Genomic DNA, 20,770 nt, shown 5'->3' with positions numbered 1-20,770 from the left:
AGACACTGGGTGCGTCTACACATTCATTAATACACCTCTGCTACTATGCATTAAGTTTGGTACCTCTCACATAAAGTACTACATGAAAGTACATTAGCCTGTGCTAATACTCAGTAGCAAAAGCAAACTTTTTTTTAATGATGTAGTAGAGTAATTCTGCTGTGTATTAGCATGGTTTTTGTTGTGACACGCTAATGTGAAGTAGAATTAGTCTACCGTTCATTAAGTGTCTCGTGTAGAAGTGCCCACTGAAAACCTCCATTCATGTGTCTGCCTCCCTAGAATGTCCAGGTCCTACAAAGATCTTGACCAAATCCCCCAACAAACAAATCACCTGGTATTCTCGATATTTTCAAAGTAGTATTGTCACATCCCATCATTCAGAATCACATACCAACTCCCCCAAACATATGTACTCATGGTATTTGAAGTAAATAAAATAAATCGGTGTTGAGTTCTTTTTCTTTGAATTTTGGTTTTTGACCCAGGGTGGTGCACTTCAGTCATGTTTTCCAGGTTGTTCCCTAAAGACAAAAGGGCTGAAAGCTATCATTATTAATTTAAAGGAAGCTAGAATTTGTATGCAATCACTTGAGCTCTGAAGCAGAAGCATAATGAAAAACACCAGACATTGGGAGATTTGAGAGTTGCTAAAAATGCTAGAGTTAAAATCAAAGTAAAGCTTATGCACAGACATACCTTTTCAGGTCAGTTTTAATATGCCAGTACTGCAGGAGAGTATGCAATGTGCCTGGGGATTTTGCTTCACAGTATATCTTTTTAAAGACCCTTGACCCAGTTCTGAAAACCTTGCTCCTAATGACTACAGTGGAACTTTTGCCTGATTACAAGAACTGTATGTGAGCTGCACAGGCATAAAACAATAAAGAAACATAGTCTTATGTAGCATTGTGGATTATTGAATAATACACACATACTCTACTCAACATGCCTGTTTTGTTCTTTTTTGTAGAAGAAAATTTCTGATGTTCTTGCAAAATCATCTCCTAAACCAGGAGTCCCTGAAGACCTGCAAAATCTACTTAATCGGCATTTTGGTACTAAACGTTCGGTAATTGAACTAGAAGAATTAAAACTGCCAGGTAAAAAATGCTGTAACAAAGAGAGATGTTTTACTGTTTTTTGCACAGGAGAAGAATTATTTTCTTCTAGGAAACAGAGGATATTTTAGGACATATCTAAGTCTGGTGGGTCTGTTTTATAAAAATAATTTCAAAGTTATACTGCAATGTTGTTTCAATTGATTATTTCTTTTGGAGTAAGTAGTGGCTCTGCTTTCTAGTTTCCATGGTTATGGGAATGGAAGGGAAGCATTTTTAAATAGACCCACTCTCTGTAAAATGTTATTTCAAGAACTTTTCTTTCTTATAAGAAGTGATGGGATTTATGAATGATGATAATGGCTAACAAAGGCTTCTGGTGTTGGTTGAATTGCACCCAGATACTTAACAGATGGGCTCACCTGAACTGAAGCATGTTTTAAATGAAAAATAAACAGTTGTCATTCTGATTGGTTCAGGTTCTTTGTACCTGTTGACTTTTCAAGGAGCTTATGAAATGAGCTGGTAACTGTAGTTCAGTGTTTAGTGGATGGATTTCAACCACAGCTAGCTCTTTTGTTGACAGTCTTCTGGAATCGCTTCCCTTACAGATCAACCATTAAGAGAGTATGGCATAGAGACAAAAGTTTTATGTCATTCCTCTGAAATTTTAAAGCTTGCTAGAGGTGAAGGTGAAACTGTTCTGCTTTGCCCTTTGTTTTGTGGATAAGGGGAAAATTCATTTTCCAGAACTGTCAATGCAGCATCTTTTAAAAGCTTCAAATTCCTAAAGTTATTTTGTTTCAGTTTAAAAGTCAAAGTATACTTTTCTTAAGGTTTGGAAAGTGAGAAGGCTTTTTCTGTTGTAGCTTACCTTAGCTCCTGATAGATTTAGCTTAAAACTTTTAGGGGGTTTTCATTTTGAGCCTGGGAGGTAGCATTAATCCTAGTAACTGAAATTATATAAAGTTAACATGAGCACCTGTTTTTAGATATTGTGTACTTGGAGCCAGTAAGACCCTACTTACAAGTTAATTAACTTATATATTAGTTTATTGCTACTCCCTGAACTCTTTCTGCCCTGTGCCCCTAGTGGAACATTTCACTCCAGCTGTGCTCTCTCTTTTGTAGTGCTTAAAGCTTGTCTTTCTAGATAACTGCTCTATCTTGACAGCTTTGTTTGGACACACATGATCCTAGTTTGACCCTCATTTCTGCCTTTGGGGTCAGCTTAGCTTTCTTCGTGAATCAAGAAATCTGCTCTTCTGCCACATTAGAGCCTAAAAGCAGAGAAGTTCCTTCTGTACTGCTCTGAACTGCTTAAATTTTGTATTTCTAGAATCTATAGGGTACTGTGCAAATAATACATCTCTGTGATCTCTTTCCCAGTCAGAAAGGCCTTTAAGCCAGAGAAGCAATTCATTTACATATGGATTGGGTTTGTTGTTTTTTTCTGTCTTTTTGCTTTTGGTCAGGAGTTGGAAGCTTACAAAGCCAAGGGGGTTAGTGACTTATACAGCTGTCAAGTCATTCATATCAGATCACTGGGCAGAACAGAGAGCAACTACTTTGAGTTGTTTGTTCATGCCAGGTAAATACAGTGAGTATAGATGCTCTGCTCTGAGCCAGTGTTGGTTTTGTCTGCAGCGGGCTCTGAGTCTGCAGTTTTCTCCTTTCTGGGCCTGTCTAAGTTGTCATTAACATTGATGATACTGAAGATTAGTGATTTTATTTAGTCTTTGAGTTGGAAGATAGAAAAGAACCATGTCCTTGTCAATCTTCTTTTGAACCATTCAGTGTTGTTTGGTTATTAACATTGTTGCTAGCTAGTAAGCAGAACAGTCAAAAGATATATCCTTTGAGATCTCCATTGGACTCTCTCCAATTTGTCCACATCCTTTTTGTAGTGGGGGGCCAAACTGAACACATTATTCCAGATGCAGCTTCACCAGTGCTGAACAGAGGAGGGCAATGAAAATGGTGAAGGGGGTGGGGCACATGACTTCCAAGCAGAGGCTGATGGAACTGGGCTTATTTAGTCTAGAGAAGAGAAGACTGAGGCGGGATTTAACAGCCTTCAACTACTTGGGGAGTGATTCCAAGGAGGATGGAGCTGGACTGTTCTCAGTGGCGGCAGATGACAGAACAAGAAGCAATGGTCTCAAGTTGCAGCAAGGGAAGTTTAGTCTGGATATTAGGAAAAACTCTCTCACTAGAAGGGTAGTAAAACAGTGGAACAGCTTATCCAGAGAGGTCGTAGAGTCTTCATTCCTGGAGACTTTTAATTTCCTGTAGACTTTTACATTCCTGGCTAGGAAAGCTTTGCCTAGGATGATCTAGTTGGGGATGGTCCTGTTTGAACAGGGGGTTGGACTAGATGACCTCCTGAGGTCCTTTCCAACCCTCATTTTCTATGATTCTATGATTCTGTCTCTAATTTATACAAACAACGATGGATGCCACAGAAGGTAATGAACAGGGAATAGGTCACGCTAGATATATCTGGTTCAGTGTTCTCCTTCTAAAGCATTCCCCTCCTGCCACTGTCAAAGACAAGATACTGAGATAGATGGAGCATTGGTCTGACCCACTATGACACTTATGTTCTTATGAGTTTGAGACATCACATTCAGCCTGCTTGGGTCCTTGTTAGCATACATAGCAACAAAGGGAGATGACATGATTATTCAGAAGGATGGTGGGTGCATCTGTGTATTCAGTTAGTTGTGACTAGAATTATTGCACATTAAGGAAATGCACAGTAAGTGATTTTTAGCAGGTGTCTACATGTGCACAGATCTGGCACTAAATTTAGTGCCAGGTCCCTCCAGCCCTGTCATGTGCCCCTGTGGCCATTGTGGGGGAGCTCCAGCTTCCAGCCCCAGCTGCCAGCACTTGGCAGCTATCTTTAAACCATCCTTCCCCTTCCCTCCCCCCCACTCTGTGCTGTCTGGGCAGCCAGTTGCAGTGTGTAGATGAACAGCATGGTACGAACACAGGCAGCATGTGACAGCTCTGCTCCTGTCCCATCTGCGGGCCTCAGCTATGACTTCCCCAGCCCCTGGCCCTGGCAGCCAGGAACAGCAAAACAGATTTGACGAAACAAAACGGTACAGTGCTTCAAACTGAAATGAAACAAAATGGCAAAACGGACGTTGAAATGAAATGATGGTGTTTTGCACAGCTCTACTGAGCACCCTTACCTCCTCTGAGATCCCTCCCTTCCCAGCCTTAAGTACATGAAACAGTGATCTTAATACAAGAGGTTAGATTCAGATTTCAACCATCATAAATCTAGGTCCTGAGCAACAGGAAGTTCATCAGCTGGAGGGTGCAATGACAACAAACAATTTTTCTTGGCAAACTTCACTAGCAAGGCTTTTTCCAGGCTCCAGCTATAAAGTAAATCTGCCTCCTGGTGAGAAATCAGGGGAATGAGACACTCAGCAATAATATCTCCTGTTCTCTGTTTGAAAATGAGAATGCTGTGGGTTTAGCGTACAAGGAATGAAATGTTGGGATAAATCTTGTCTTGGAGCACACTAGAGAGTAAGGAAATATCCTCTTCCCTGCTTGCACAAGGAGCACACTGACAGAATCGTCCACAACTAAAACTCTTCTCTCTTACTGCCTAATGCTAATTATTTAAAGCGGTGCAATGCCAAAATAGAAAAAAAACTGTACTACCTGACCACTAGTTTGTGATTTAGCACAAGGTGTAATTTCAGTACTAGTTCCTTTGAAAAACACCAAGCTAGACTCTTGGCTGCTTACAGACATGAAAAAAACCAAAAAACCCCAGCGCTTTACTTTCAGCTCAGTTTGCCCCCTTACCAAGTGCAGCACATGCCCAGAAGAGGCATCACATTCATTTAACTCTGTTTGTCCAACATCTGTATGGATTGCACACTTCAGCAGGGCTTTTTGACACTTTTGTCTAAGAGCTGATTGAATCAGCTCTTAGACAAAAGTGTCAAAAAGCCCTACTAAAGTGCCTGATGTATACAGACACTGAGGAGCAAAGTCAAATTAACATGCTTTCTGTTCTGGTAAAGTGCTGCTTTTTAGGTTTTTTTCACATCTGTCAGCAGCCTTTGTGGCATTCTGGAAGGACACAACAGTTAGAGCTTTGGGAATTGCCCATTCTTATTATTTGGCACAAATCAGGCCTTTTTGTGTCCTCTGTCTTTCAGGTTGACATAACGTTGCCTTTAGTTCACCAGTTTTAAAATACTTCACATATTACCATGGAGGTATGTTTTTTTTTTTAACTGAACTGGTTTACCATTGTCAAAACAGAAAACATTTAGCCTATATGCTTCCACGCCTCACCAAGCAGTACCCTATGCAAAAGTTAATGCTGCCTGAGGTAGCATGCTTCCAATAGCATGATAACATGCTGTAGGATGGCTATGGAGGGAAGTGTTAAAACTGTGCATGAATGAAGTGAGGGGCTACTGGCCTGTGGCAGCTCTTTGCCTATTGGTTGGATAAAATATGGCATCTTTATATCCTAGAAAAGGTCTCATAGTGGAGAGCTTCTTCCTTGGATGTCTTGAATATATTTTAAAAGTCTTTGCAGCAGCAGGATGCTGACTGTAGTTATGCGACTGCTTTATTTTTGGCAGGTTATGGTGCTATGCTTTGTGGTTGTGTGATGGAGTTGATTGTGTAGTTTTAGTAATAGGTTAGACAGATTTGTATGGGATGGTTTGGATAGGAATGGTTCTGCCTCAGGCAGGATCTTGGACTAGATGACCTCTAAAGGTCCCTTGCAGCCTGACTTGTCTATGATTCTATGATTCAAGTGCAATGCAAATAGTTATATGACTTGTGTGTGTAATTTACAGGCTGCATTTCTCTGTGGGTTTCAGTTGTGACAAACTCATTGATTAAAAAGTGACCTGGTGACCCATGTGTAATGCATCAGTGGGTTCTTTTGTTCTACACAGTACAATTATTTTGGTAACATATGAATATAAATCTGCCACACTAGCAGTGAGTGACTCAGTGGTCCAGCAAGTTCATTGTAAAGTTTCTTGCTGTGGCCTCTGATTGCTATTATCAGGCTGTGTGCAAGCCCACTACTATGGATATAGTTAGTTGTGCAGTTCTGTACATAAAGGAGATCTGATCAGAGGAACAGTTCAGATAATTGAGGAAGGAATGAAAGTTGTATTGAAAGGTGTTGCCATGATTTGGTTAACCAGATTAAAATCTTGCATTTGTGGCCTCATGGTGATCATGACATTCTATTTCCTAAAAAGCAGTCTATGTGGTGTTCAAAGAACTAGCATTTCCAGTGGATTTAAGTCAAGTGCAATTTAACAGGCATACCTACTGATACACCAAAAACATGTAAATCCGCTCCATTATATTGCTGCAAATCTGTCAACAAAGATATCTTGTCTTGTATGATTTCAGATTCCTGTTTCCTGCCAGCCAATGACCTCACCCACAGTTTTTCTTCATACTTGAAGGAAAGTGAGTAAGAACTTGGTTAGGAGAAGCACAAAATTGTCCTTGAAACTATTTAAATTCAGTATTCAAGACAAGATAGAAACCTTATAATTTAGGAAAGATAACATTAAAGAATCTATGTCTGTACACTTGAACTTATCAGTCTGTAAAACAGTCATGCACCATCTGTGATTTTGCATTAAAAGGTTTGTTTCTTCATTATTTTATACTGAAAATGTATTATTCTGCATTGGAGTTTTTCAATTTTGCTTTTAAAGAAATGGTTGGGAAATATTTCTCATAGGTGACCAGGCTTTGTTAAACAAGTAAGCGTGTTTTCATAATTTTCATAATTGTAACATAATTGTATCACTGTCCCTGTGTAGCAGAATTAACAATGGGAATTTCTATTATCTTACATCCTGATAAAGAGATCTTCTTTTAAGTTTTGTGGCACAAGAGCTGTCCATCTTTTACAATTTCTCCCTGAATTAAAGCACTGATATAAATCATGTTGCATAGCAAGTGAATGAGAAAATGAAATTGATGAATTTACATATGCATGCACAAAAGTGGAAATGTCATCTTTCTTTAACCCAGTGATTCTGAAACAAGGTGCTCTAGCTCCCTGGGTGCCTTGAGGTCCTTTCAAGGGAACCACGGGGTGCCATACAATGTTAGAAATGTTTGGTATGCAAACAAGTTTCACAAGATGAATCCAGAGATTTCAAACAGAAATTCACAGTGTTCAAAACATTCAGACCTGTTGTGGTCTGAGTCTTTGCAACAGAACTGCCCTATTATTTTTCTGTAGTCAAAAATAAGTGAAAACTAAGAAAGAGATGACACTTTCTGGGGGGTGCTTTGAGTCTAACAAGGGGTGCCTTGAATCTAATGAAGTTGAGAACCACTGATTTAACCTATGTGGTTGTATAATATACTTGGTATTATATTTTTTTGGAGGATACGTTAGAGATTTTGTTTTATTAATTTCTCAGATATGCCTTAAACTACAAGTTTTGCTACAAACCTAGATCTTGTAGTGGTCAATGTGCAGGAAGTGTGCTCTGTTTTTCATGCGCACATGTCATTTGCAGTTGTGGTTTGTATTTCAGTAGTAGCTTTCTCTCTGTAAGTTGTGCTTCTCATTTACAGTCTGTCCCAAATGGGTAAAGCTTCGTAAAACTCATAAGGAGAAGAAGTCGGTGTTGATGCTGATTCTTTGCAGCTCTGCTCTCCGTTCCCTGGAGCTTATTAAGTATGTTGATAGTAACTGTCTCATTGAGATTAACACCCATTCAGGGGTTTTGCCCAGAACCACGGATATAAAGGCAAAACCAGGACACTGTCCTCTGTTAGCTAACAAATTTACTCACTCAACTAATGGAGTTTCCCTAGCTACTTTAAACAGTGGTGCTGTGGCATTTGGTTTAGATTAAAGTATCATTTAATAACTCAGTGGCAGAGAGCTACTATACTTGTTAAAAAAGTACATTGCTTCTAGAAAGATATAAAAACTTAGTATCGTTAGAAACAGAAAAAACTAAAGGATCACAAGTGAAAACTAATGTTTTTGAATGCCGTGTCATGACATTTATAACACAGAGCACGACAGAGTGTTCAGGACCTTAGCAGAGGTCTGCGTGTCTGGTCTTTGTTTCCTGTTGTCTATGTTAAAGCTTCTCAGTTCTCACATTGGCCAAAGGCTATTTGGGGCCTGTAGTCTTCATGCTGTCCCCTTGCAGAAGTAGTAGTAAACAATGTATCAGTAGGCGTGTCTACACAAGATGCTATGTTGCTGTAGTGACAAGCTACGGCTAGCTTGTTGCTACAGCAACATAGCATCTGTGGGCATGAACTGTGGCACCAGCTACTGCACAGTAGAGTCAGAAATGACCTGTGTGCCACCAGGACTACTCAGTAACAGTGGTAATTGCACAGGCTAAAGCAAGAACTAAAGGACTGCGCAGTAAAACCTGCACAGTTGGATGCATGTGTAGTGATAATTTTATTACAGTACTCCTACAATTGACTTCTTTGCCTTCATCCCAATTCCTGAGGGTATTCTGTGGCCCAATAATCAAGTGGAGAAGAGCCAGGCTGGATGAATTTTACATTTATTTTGTCTTGCATAGTTTATATTTATGTAGTATAGAGTGGTTTCTTTATAGAGAATTTTGTGTCAAAGTGGAATCTCAGGGAACTTTTCTCATCTTTGGATAAACAAGACTTCTGAGTAACTGGAGTGAGGATAACTGAAGCTCCTCTTACAGTGAAGGTTATGGGAGGCCAGGAGGGATAATGGTCCTAAGTGTGGCATTACATAAGGTAACTATAAAACTTAGCTTTGCCAGTAGGGAATGGTTTACTTCGGGTCTTGTGTTCCATGGTGGAAACATTTTTGTTTTTAAATTTGGCAGTTGCTCAGTCAATGATGTTAGAATAAATTAATCTTGAAAGCACAGCCCTACCTGTCCTTTAAACGTTATCTAAATGCACGTCAAAATAGCTTGTGTTAGTTGCTCCTAAATTACACCCTCTATTGTTTCTGTACCCTTGGAGCTACTTATAAGAGATTATCGTCTCTTATTATCATGATTGTGGAGATTATCATACATATAAATCATTATTTGAAGGGAGATTTTGAAAGTACAAGCGAGTCAGTTGGAATTGTTTACTAACTTCCTGAAAAATCCAATCTCCCATAATTGTACCAGAAAGTCCTTTTGCTTTCCACCTTGTGCACTCTTCATTACAGGACTGAAATCTTAGTTATGTTTTTAATTTATCCAATGCTAGGTCAATGACAGCATTCAAAGGAGACTGCAAAGTTCTGAAATTGTTTGCAAAACACATAAAGGTGAGCAGGTTTCAAGATTACTTTGATAATGTGGCTAACTGTTCACATGTCACTGCCTTTGGCTCTAATAATATGTTTCAATTACATCACTGCATAAGGTTTCCTCTTTGTAGCCTCTTATGTGATTACAAACAGTGCCTCCAAGCCCTCCTCATTTTCTCTTGTACTTTGTGGCTTTATGTGCTGTTCAAGTTCCTGCATATGTTGTTTATAGATGTTTGTTTGGGTTGGAAGGGACCTCAGCAGATCATCGAGTCTAATCCCCTGCCCTGGGCAAGAAAGAGTGCTGGGGTCAGATGACCCCAGCCAGGTGTATGTGTAGCCTCCTCTTAAAGATCCCCAAGGTAAGGGAGAGCACCACCTCCCTTGAAAGCCCATTCCAAATTTTGGCCACCCTTACCTAAAGAAGTTTTTCCTGATGTCTAACCTAAATCTGCTGTCCGTTAGTTTGTGGCCGTTGTTCCTAGTTACCCGAAAGGGGTGCCCTGGTAAACAGAGTATCTCCTATTTCTTGCTGTGTGTGTTCCCCCCCGGATGAATTTGTAGGCAACCACAAGATCACCTCTCAGCCGTCTCGTGATCAAAGGCCCTCAATCTCTCCTTGAAGGGCTTTGCCTTCAGGCCCTAAACCACACAAGTGGCCCTCCTCTGAACCCTCTCAAGGTTGTCCACGTTCCTCTTGAAACGTGGCTCCCAAAACTGGATACAGTACTCCAACTGCGGCCTGACCAGTGCCTCATAAAGGGGAAGTATCACCTTCTTGGACCTGTTTGTCATGCATATGCTAATGCATGATAAAGTGCGGTTAGCTTTACTGATCACTTCGTCACATTGACGAGTCATGTTCATCTTGAAGTCAACCGTGACTCCAAGATCCCTTTCTGTTGCTGTGCTGCTGAGAAAGTTGTCGCCCAGCCTGTAGGTATGTTGATGATTCCTTTTCTCTAGGTGCAGCACCTTGCACTTGTTCTTATTGAATTGTATCCCATTTTGTTCCATCCACTTTTCCAACCTGTCCAGATCTGGATTCATTCCCTACCCTCTGGTGTATTAACTTTACCCCATAATTTGGTATTAGCTGCAAATTTGGATGGAGTGCTTTCTACACCCTCATCCCACTCACTGATAAAGACATTGAACAACACTGGTCCAAAGACTAAGCCATGTGGGACTCCACTGCCCACATCTTTCCAGGTTGATACCGACCCATCCACCAACACTCTCTGGGTGCGACCCCCTAAGCCGATTTACTACCCACCTGACGGTGTAATCTTCTACGTCACAGTTACTCAGTTTATCTATAAGAATATAATAAGATACTGTATCAAAGACCGTCTTAAAATCCAAGTAGATGACATCCACCTTGATTCCTGCATCTAAACATTTTGTGACCTGGTCGTAAAAAGAAACAGGGTTATTCAGGCAGGATCTACCTGCTCTGAATCCATGCTGGTTGCTCTTTAGCATTTCTTTCCCTGCTGGACTCCCACAAATGTGATCCTTAATAATTTTTTCAAAGGTTTACCCAAGGATAGAGGTGAGACAAACTGATCTATAGTTACCTGGATCCTCCTTCCTCCCCTTCTTGAAAACGGGGACCACACTGGCCATTTTCCAGTCCTCTGAGACCTGACCTGAGCACCAAGAGCCATGCCAATGGCTTTGCTATGACACTGGGCAATTCCTTCAGCACCCTTGGATGAAGATCATCTGGGCCTGCTGATGTAAATGCATTTAGCCCTTCCAAGTATCTCTTCACTAAGTCTGTGCTAACAGTTGGTGGGCTGGTTCCCCCTTTAGGCCTATCTGTGATCCAACTGGGAGAATTGTCCTGATCTGAGTTCAGGAATACAGAGGCAAAGAACTCATCGAAGAGCTCAGCTTTGTCCCCCCTGATCTGTCACTAATTGCTCTTGTTTGTCTTGTAGGGGGCCTATGCTATCCTGTGCCTTCTTTTTGCTCCCTATATGTCTGAAGAAGAACTTTCTGTTGTCTTTAATTTTTGTTGCCCCTAAGTTCCATTTCTGCTTTGGCCTTTCTGACTGCCTCCCTGTGAGTATGGGCCAAGTAGGTATACTCTGCCTTGGTAGCTATCCCATGCTTTCACAGCCTATATGCTTTCCTGGGTTTCCCTGTTCAGCCAAGAGGGTTTCTTGGCCCCTTTGCCCCCTTTCCTGTGCAAGGGGATTGTCTCTTTCTGTGCCTTTAGGACTTTCCCTTTAGGAACAGCCACTCTTCTTGGACTCCTGTCTCACCAATTCTCCTGTTCTTCAGTGCCTCGCTAACAAATCTCCTGAGCACACTGAAGTTAGCCTTTCCAAAGTCTAGCACTTCTGCCCTACTGGTTATCTTCCCCACCCTATGCCAGATGTTGAATTCAGTCAAGTGATAGTCACTGTCCCCTAGGTTACCTCATGTCAGTAGATCCCCTAACAAATCATCCTCTGTAGCCAGGACCAAGTCCAGCAAGATGTTTACCCTAGTGGGACTGTATACCTCCTGTGCTAGGTGAAGGTCCTGTCTGCAGGTTAAGAACCTATGTGAACAGTTGGATCTAGCTGGCTGTTCCTCCCAGCAGATGTCCAGATACTTTAGGTCACTCATGACAACCGTGTCCCTTGACTGTATGGCCTCTGAGAGCTGTCTGTAGAATTCCATGTCCTGCTCATCCTCCTGATGTGGCGGCCTGTAGTAGACCTCCACTACCAAGTCCCTTTCCCCCCAACCCCCTTGCATTCTGACCCACAATACCTCAATTTGCCCCTCCTCTGATCCCTTCTTGATTATGGAAGATGTATATTGCTCCTTGACGTAGAGAACCACACCTCCCCCTTTTCTCCTTACTCTAGCTCATTTGTACAGCCTGTAGCCCTCAGTGTTTACTCCCCAGTCATGGGTAGGGTTCCACCAAGTTTCAGTTAGCCCAACTAGATCCAAGTTTTTGCTTGCAACCAGGAGTGTGAGTTCCTCTTGCTTGTCGCCCATGCTCCTATCATTAGTATAGAGACATTTGAGCCCCACGATGGGTGCCCTTGGTGCCCCCCTCTCCTGATGCCCACTGGGCCCCTTAATACTTACGTGACCTGTTACAGTGCGTGGCTCATGGTTTGTTGATCCTAGGTTCTTACTATTGTTTGCATCCCCGTCCCCTGACAAACCTAATATAAAGCCCTGAAGAGGAGATCAGTCAACTTGTAAGAGAACAGACTCTTACCTTTTGAAGAGAGATGAAGACCACCCCATCCCAGGGTGCTCCTTTTGTGGAAATGTGAGAAGAAGCCAAAACCTGCTTGATGACACCAAGTCTGGAGCCATACAGAACATGGATAAAACATCTGTAAACATCCATATTGTTATTTACCTGAATCCAAAATGACTTCAAATATATGACAACCTCCCCCGTAATTAGATTCCATACATGCATTATTTTCTAATTATTGTGGGGCTGTCTTAAATTCATCCTCCTGCCACTGCAGCAGGGAAAGCAGGGTGGGGTAGACACCTTGCCCCACAGGACTTGTGCTTCCCCATTACCTGCCCTGCTCCCCTCCCTACTCCCTCTGCTCACCCTGTGTGGTGGCTCCAGCTCTGGCCCAGGGCATGATGGAGCATGTAGTGGCTCTGGCTCTGGCCAGGTGGCAGCAGTGGTGACAGTTCTAGTCCCCGTTCCAGCTTCCCTGCTGCTGCACTATCTTCCCTGTGCTCCACCACACATGAACCATACAATCTCTTCCCTCACCACACAATCTCCTGCACTCCCCACCCTCATCACACAGCCTCCCCTGAGCTGGGGCTGGGGCTGGGGCTGGAGCCACAGCAGCCGTCTGTCCTTGGCTGTACTTTAATCCTAGACAAGGTTTCTTTTCCCCAGAGTGAATGGGGAAAAAACCCTTGTCTTGGATTTAAGTAAATATGGTATGTGGGACCCAGTCAGATATTTTGGGTCAATTTTCAGCTTGCCTCAAATCAGCCTCTGATTTTGTGCTCGTTTTAGAAACCAAATCAAAGAAGCTCCTGTTTGTATTTGTATCCACAACCTGAACTTGCACTTATATTTGTTGTGCATAATGTAAGTGCTTGCTTATGTGTGCAAATGATGCTTGTATCAGACACTGTGGATGAAAATTTGTCCCTTCCTATGTTTATGTATCCCTTCATGTGCTTATTATCAAACAGGTAAATGCCATACATATTACTTCATCCTTTCCTCATAGTCTCATCTGGGGTTGATTAGTGCAAAGTTCAGTTTCCCTTAGGATCCCCGAGGTGAAAATCTCTCCATACAGTCTGAGAAGAGTCAGTTCAACAGGAGACTTTCAAAGGCACAAATGCCTGACCACTTTTAAGGGGAGCTGGAATGGTGTCTGCTTGTTGTATCTTTGAAAATCTCTGGTGAATGAATAGTCCATTTTTAGTCTGAGGTAAAGGTTGTTGGTGTCTTTTTAAGTTATGTAAGAAAAGGTACTGTGCTATTTGGAGTAAAGAATGGTATTTGAAAGGAATACTAAGTGCTTGTGGTTTACTTATGCATCTTTTCCCTCCTCTCTGTCCTTGAATTAGATAAAAGACCAGATGAGCCTGCTGGAGAAAGGTGTCACCCACCTGGGTGTTGGGACACCTGCGAGGATCAAAGCACTGGTAGAGCAAGGTGGGAGATTTCTATTGTGACTTGAGCCTGTAAATCTGGTGACCAGCCTGTGGCATTTTTTTATTTCCACTGTCTCAAATATTGGTCAAAATTAGATCAAGAATTTAAGATTTAAAAATGCCCTGATTTAGTCAAAAAGAACTAATGACAGAAGGCACCATAGCATGCAGTCTTAAGGGGAACCCAAATCCAGAACCTTTTGCCATATAATTTGGTTCTTAAGTAGGAACTTATAAAAACAATATGTGGTGAAAATACCTACCTTATCATGATGGATCCTTTTTTCAGGCAGTTCAACATACCCTGCTGTATGTGATGCCTCTGAAGGGAGGGAGCTGGCTGTGGTGTAAGCCTCCATCATCTCTCCCTCCAGGAAGCACAGGAATGGTGGTTTATTTGGGCAGTCTTTTCCAGCAGAGTTCAGATATCACAACTCAGCATCACAGTGAAGAGCTGGTGTTGTTAAATTACCAATATGACTGCATAAAAATGAAAAGTAGTTGGATAAGGAGGGGCAGAGCTTGACCATGCGACATTCCTCACATTTGAGCTGTTTGAGTTTGGTGTTGAAATGGTTGATCTCCGAGGCCCCTTCTACATGTGCAGGTGAAAACACTATGGGATCTAATGGACAATCTGCACAATCACACTTGCCATGCTACACGTGCATGACAGGAAGCATGATTGTTGGATCGTGAAACCAGATCCCATCATGCCTTATTGCTGGTGCAGGGGGAGCCGATACTCCCTCTGCACTGGCAAGAAACAAGTTCCCACGTCTGGGAGCCCCCTCAGCTGAGGGGGATCCCAGCTGCAGGGGTGCCCTATGGAGCCCATGGCTGAGAGACCACAGCTGTTGTGATCTTCCAGCCATGGGGTGCACCACAAGCCCTGTGACTGGAAGACTGCAGTTGCTGTGATCTCGCAGCCTTGGAGGTGCTCCATGCACCCTGCAGCTAGGAGATCTCAGCAGTTGCGGTCTCTTAGCCAGGGGGACACAGGTTACATGTGCAAGTTGAAGCTGGATATAAATCCTCTGTGAAGTTATTACATGTTTTCCAGCAATAATTTAATAGCTGGTTGGACCTTTTTAAAGTGCCATAGTTAATTTGCACATGTAGCCAGTTTAAATTAATTGCCCACTTAACCAGGTAATTATGTAATAGATGTATCATGTAGAGGGGACCCAGAATACAGAAAACTGGTATAAAAATGGCGTTACCCAGTAGGCATGTAGGTTTCCACTGATGGGATCTTTCAAGCCTGGGTTCTTGTAACTTACCAGCTCATTCTCAGCCATAGAAATCCAATTTCTTTGGTTTTAGGAAAAGGAAGCTTGGGGAATTATTTGCAGGAAGACTATTAGCTGTTGATATGTCTAGTAAAAGTAGTTGCTCTCCTTTTGTGTTTAGCGTCCAGAAAGGCCTGGTATTATGCAGTAAAGAATGCAGTAGCATTGCATTCATTTTCTAACTGGTAAACAAAGTATGTAATTTTCAACCATGAGTTGCCTTGGGAGCAGACAACAAAAGATATAAAAGCCAAAAATAATTTCGATAAGCATGTCACATTACTTTTATAGTCAAACTTGCACTGTCTTTTTCAGATGGCCTTAGCTTGAACTCCTTGAAATATCTGATTCTGGATTGGAACTGGAGAGATCAGAAGTTAAGGAGAATGATTGATATCCCTGAGGTACAATATGGTCAACTTTCTTTTTTTAAAGATATTTTAAATATATGTGCCTTCCAGTTCAGACGTGCTTAACCCATAGATGCTGGGAAGCCAGTAGGTTTTTTTTAATATAAAAGCCGACTTTTGGTAGTTAGTATTCTAGTAACAATGAAGTTAATATTTTATTTAAAATTTTACATCCTCAGCTTTCCAACCTGGAAGTGGGGAGGTTTATGCCCTCATATTTTATGAGCTGCATCAATTAATACCAGTTATCACCAGCACACTTATCAGTCTTTCCCACAGAGGTATCTGCAAGCTAGATGTTCTTCCTTGCAGAGACATTCCCTCAACAACCAGGCCCAACAGGCATGTTTCCTCAAACTGAAAAAAAATGTAGACAAGCTTTTGAGGATGCAAAGAGAACAGCTTTACTTATTGAGGCAGAAAGGCTCCCCCTTGTGATGAATGTGAAAATGATACAAAGTTCTTGCACTGAAACTTACAAGGCATGTGAACCTCTTTGAATAATGATGAACTTAGAGTGGCTCACAGAAATGATAGCAAAGGTGACTGGCACAAATCTTACTATTACAAAGAATGCCATTCATTGTGGAATGAAAAAGGATTTAGGTTTCTGTGAGTCACCTGAAATACATGCAGAGTGGGAATGTCTACGCATTCATTAATGTGCAGTAGTTACTGCCCATTTTGTTTAGTACTTTCTTAATGAAGTACTAACTCAGTGCATAGTAACTACAGTTACTGCACAGTAGAGCCAGGCATACAGGGGTGTTTTTTGTGACGCTTACTGCGCAGTAGCCTAATACTACTGTGTGGTAGCATATTAGCACAGTTTTTGCCTGGCACGCTACTGCGCAGTGTTATTAGGCTACTGTGCATTAAGCATCTTGTGTAGAGGCGCCCACAGTAAACTGCAGATTCTACATGATTTGCTTACAAGAGCTCAGGATTGCACTGCTGAGATATGAACCTGAAGACTTGACTCTCAGGTCTCTAAGAAAACCCTTCAGGTTTCACTGAACTCTTGCCTTGCAGGTAGTATACCCAACTAACTGATTACCTATAGCAAGTAGCCCTGTATCAGGGATATTGTCATCAAGGCAAAATTGTAAATCTGACTGGATTTAGATAGGTAATTGAAGTTACAGAGTTAAAGTCTCAGGAGTCATTCAACTTAAGGAGGAATATTTGACCAGAGTTTTAGCCCTTTTTTCTGTATGTAGGCATTACAGACCAGTCTTCAGTTACAAAGTGCTTTTGTACAACAGCACTACGTAAGACACTGTTGCTCAGCAACATTAGCCATATATGTGACACATCTTGCAGTACTTTGTACTGCTTCGGGCACCAGTGTCTATTATAATCATTTACTTGGAAAGCATGTAATAAACTGTGTGTAGATAGCATACTAGAAAGTGCCATAACACAGTAATAGCAATACTTATCAAGGGTCCTAGCAGAAAAAAGGCATTACATGTGGAGTAGATTCCTACTGAACCAGGGCCTTGTTCTCCTTTTAGTCTGTTGTGTGTACAATGACAACCTTATCATAAACTGCAATAAATAGTCAGCTGTGGGGAAGAGGGGGTTGCTTTTCAGAAATGGCTTCCTATTTTTGTGTACAATTGTAGACCTGAAGTGAAATGATGATAGACATTACTGCTAGCAACTTAATTTGCAACTCTGCTCAGATTGATGTACTATGTGTTTGTATGTGAAATTGTGTTCTTACAACTGAAGCTTTTTTTACAATATGACCCCTTGCCTTTCCAGTTAACTCCATTACTGTTCAATGGTCCTCCATTACTTTGTCTTCCCATTCTGTTTAATTAAATTCATAGGAAGCATAAAGTCCTAGAAATGAATGTGTGTGTGCATGTCTTTGTAAACTCAAGTATGTTTTTATGTCAGCATATGTTAAAATTCATGTCCTGATTTTAACAGGTGCAAAGCACCCAACATGCTTGCTGTGTTCACACTTCCCTAATTCCCAGAAGTGAGGGAGGGAGAGGGTTAGAGCAGACAAGAGGGAGATAGGTAAGAATAACTTTTGGAGGTATAGTACAGCCATGATATCAGCGTAGAGGTCTTATGTTTCTGGGTGTGGTGGTGTTGCATGGATTTCTGATAAATACATGGACTTAAAACCAAGCCTCTCTTCCTCCCTTTCAGTGGTAATCTTTCCCATTACTTCTGGATGGTTAGGGTCTTGTGACACAGGGCACTTGCAAGTCAGGCATTTTTCCATCTTTGTTAACATTCAGTGACCAAGTACATAACCTCAACACCACATTAATGAAAACTATTGTGTGCTCTTTTGATTTCTTGTCCTTTCCTGTACACACCCCAAACAGGAGAGGGAAACCACAAGAGGAGTCAGAATAATCAGGCTAAGAGGAACTTACCAGATTCCTTTTGGAGGAACATGTTAACTCTACTGAGGTATAAAGATTTCAGTGCAGTCTGTTTATACATTTCAAATATGTCAGTAGAAAAAGATTTCGGCACTGAAAAAATTTGTGCTTAGACACTGATTCCAGCCTGTGGTAGTATCATAGCCTCTGAAGCTGCAAAAGTTACTAGTGTTGCAAGCACCACATTACTTATTTTTCCCAGCACATTTGCAACCCTATTCTTTGGGGTTTTTTGTAAACAGTTCTGAAAATGGCCAATGGCAAATTCAGTGATGTGTACTATGCTTTTTTTTTCAGATTAGGAGAATTACCGTATTTAATTGAACTCAAAACAAGATCCCCATTCAGCCTCTTCCCCTCCCCACCCCCCCCAGTCAGCAAGGGAGGAAAAAGCCCCTTGTCTTATATTCATGTAGAAAGTGGGGTTGGGGGGGAGGTGAGGGAGAGGCAGGCAGCTGCTGCAGCCCTGACCCCCAGCCCTGAGCCTGGTTTTGGCCAAGTCAGTCTCCTGCCCTGCCTCTACTTGCCCTCTGGAGCTTCTGCCCTCCCCCTTCCTTCTTCCCCTCACTTACTATCAAGTGCAGCTTATCTTTGGCTTGGCGTGGGTTCCCTCCCTGGCATGGAGCACATGGAAACTGTCCCCTGCCTGGCCAGTCAGCAGCACTGGCACTGCTGCATGGCCCAGCAAGGGGTGAGTTTGCATGTGCCATGCTCTGGGAGGGAACAGGGCCCAGGAAGAGGCTGTGGGGTGGGGTGGGGAAGAGGCTGTGGGGAGCTGTGAGTGGGAGCATGTCAGTAGTATGGTGGGGTGGGGGGGAGGAAGGCTGTAAGAAGAAGTGGAGAGTGGGGCAGAGAGCAAGGAGAGCCACCTGATCATCTGCCAGACACCCTTCCCCCCCCTCCCCCCGCCACTGTTTTCCTTGCTATAGCATCAGGGAGGGATAAATTCAGGGCAACCTTATTTTCAATACAAGAAAAATTATAACAAATATATACATTTTCTGTATATAGAATCTGATAATTGGGGGGGTCATCCTAAATCACAGTCAACTTAGATTTGAGAAAATATGCTATTGTTCTCCCCCTTTGCCTAACTCACTAAGGCCAGAAGAGTCATTGGCCAGACCTTTCCAATGGCTGAGATGAAGCATGGTAATGTTAAGTGCAGGGATTGATAACCTTTTGCTAACAGTGGGCCACCTGGATCTGGATGGTGCTGCCCATCCCCTGCTGCACTCCAGTTCCTGCTTTGTGTAGAGGGGCTGATCTCCCACCTTCTCCCTCCCCGCAAAGACATTGTGAGGGACAATTCAGAGTTGTTAATTTGGTGAGCAGAGACCGTACTGCCCTGCACGGAGCCCTGATCCAACATTGCTCACAAGCTCTCCTATTGAAGCCTGTAGCGAGATTAGCTGGCCCTTCGTACAATGCGGAACCTGGAATCCGGAGTGAATCCAATGGCTAGCCTGTAACAGGGAATCACTGGGCCTTTAGTAAAACACAGGCCCCAAAAGAGACTGGATCTGTCCTGCAGGTCATAGATTACCAACCCCTAGTTTAGTCCAAAGAGTAAATTTCTTGGTAAATTGCTCATAACAGGAGATGATAATAAAAGTCCTGATGTAGTCATGACTTTAGGAAAGGTTCTGTGCTTGCTATAACTCTCCAGCTGGCATTTCAAATACATTTTAGGGGTTTGAGGGCAGGAAATTTTGGGGTATTTCTACACTGCAATCCAGCAGAACATTTGCAGCTTATGCAGACGAACGAAAGCATTCAGCTTGAGTGCCAATGGCATTACAGAGCTCAGCTGACTGCCTTGGTATGAGACCATTGTCTGTCCTAGGTGCCACCTAGGGGGCCTTCTAAGGGGAGCCCATGCTGAACCGTGAGCAACTCAGGGCTCCACTGTTACTGGTCATGAGCCTTGCTTTTTTAAATTGACTTGGGTGTGTCCCCACTTCTGGATTGCAACATAGAGAAGAGACATTTGACTGAACAAATAAGTTCTAGACTTTGTCCTGTTTCTCTTGTAAAACTGTCATTTGTGTGTGGGCCTCTCCTTTAACTAATTATACTTATTTGAATACATAGGTTGAATGTATCACTAGAGTAATGCATCACCCTGAGCACTTTTGGTAATCTCCCTCCTTTACGTTTTGTTCAATTTTTGTTTTCTTTAGATAAAGAAAGAAACCATCGACCTTCTGGAAATGGGCATTATAAAGCTGTGTCAAGAGGGCTCTGTGAAGCTGGGACTCTTTTAGTGATGTAACTAACTGCAATGACTTTTGCAGGTGTATTTCACTTACTGTCTTGTCTGTTATTACCAACTGTGCAACGGCCGACTGTTCCATTCTCCAGGTGCTTAGCAGAAATTTGGGAGCTCCCTTTTCTTTTTATAATAAAGATCACACACACCCCAAATAGGAGAGTGTGTAGTTTTTGTGTTGGGGATTGTTGTTACATGAACACTGTTGTGCTGAAATTCCATGTACACTGACAGTAAAATAGTGACTCTGGATTTTTATCATCCTAAAGATGTTGAAGATGACCTTACGTGTCCTGCCTGCCTCCTGCAGCCCCTCTGCCCTAATGATCTCTTTCCTTCTGTGCCCCTTTAAGAGTG

The 20,770-nt window shown here is 42.2% G+C and overlaps 1 protein-coding gene across 1 annotated transcript in view; it reads left to right on the top strand.

Annotated features, from left to right (window-relative positions):
* The window catches only part of CMSS1 (cms1 ribosomal small subunit homolog (yeast)), a 378,236-nt gene extending 357,671 nt beyond the window's left edge, over positions 1 to 20,565 (top strand). Inside the window, exons 4-10 of the mRNA XM_019548861.1 lie at positions 974 to 1,103; positions 6,486 to 6,545; positions 7,677 to 7,779; positions 9,321 to 9,381; positions 13,942 to 14,029; positions 15,636 to 15,724; positions 20,325 to 20,565. Of these exons, the coding sequence (XP_019404406.1) occupies positions 974 to 1,103; positions 6,486 to 6,545; positions 7,677 to 7,779; positions 9,321 to 9,381; positions 13,942 to 14,029; positions 15,636 to 15,724; positions 20,325 to 20,408 (615 nt within the window). The 3' untranslated portion in view covers positions 20,409 to 20,565. The remainder of the gene's footprint in view (positions 1 to 973; positions 1,104 to 6,485; positions 6,546 to 7,676; positions 7,780 to 9,320; positions 9,382 to 13,941; positions 14,030 to 15,635; positions 15,725 to 20,324) is intronic.
* Positions 20,566 to 20,770: the final 205 nt, after the last annotated feature.

Source organism: Crocodylus porosus, unplaced genomic scaffold (assembly GCF_001723895.1).
Source record: "Crocodylus porosus isolate Cpor-Errol unplaced genomic scaffold, CroPor_comp1, whole genome shotgun sequence".
Lineage (NCBI taxonomy): Eukaryota > Metazoa > Chordata > Crocodylia > Crocodylidae > Crocodylus > Crocodylus porosus.
Note: the sequence above shows the minus strand (reverse complement) of the source record. Positions and strands in the feature narration are given on the sequence as shown.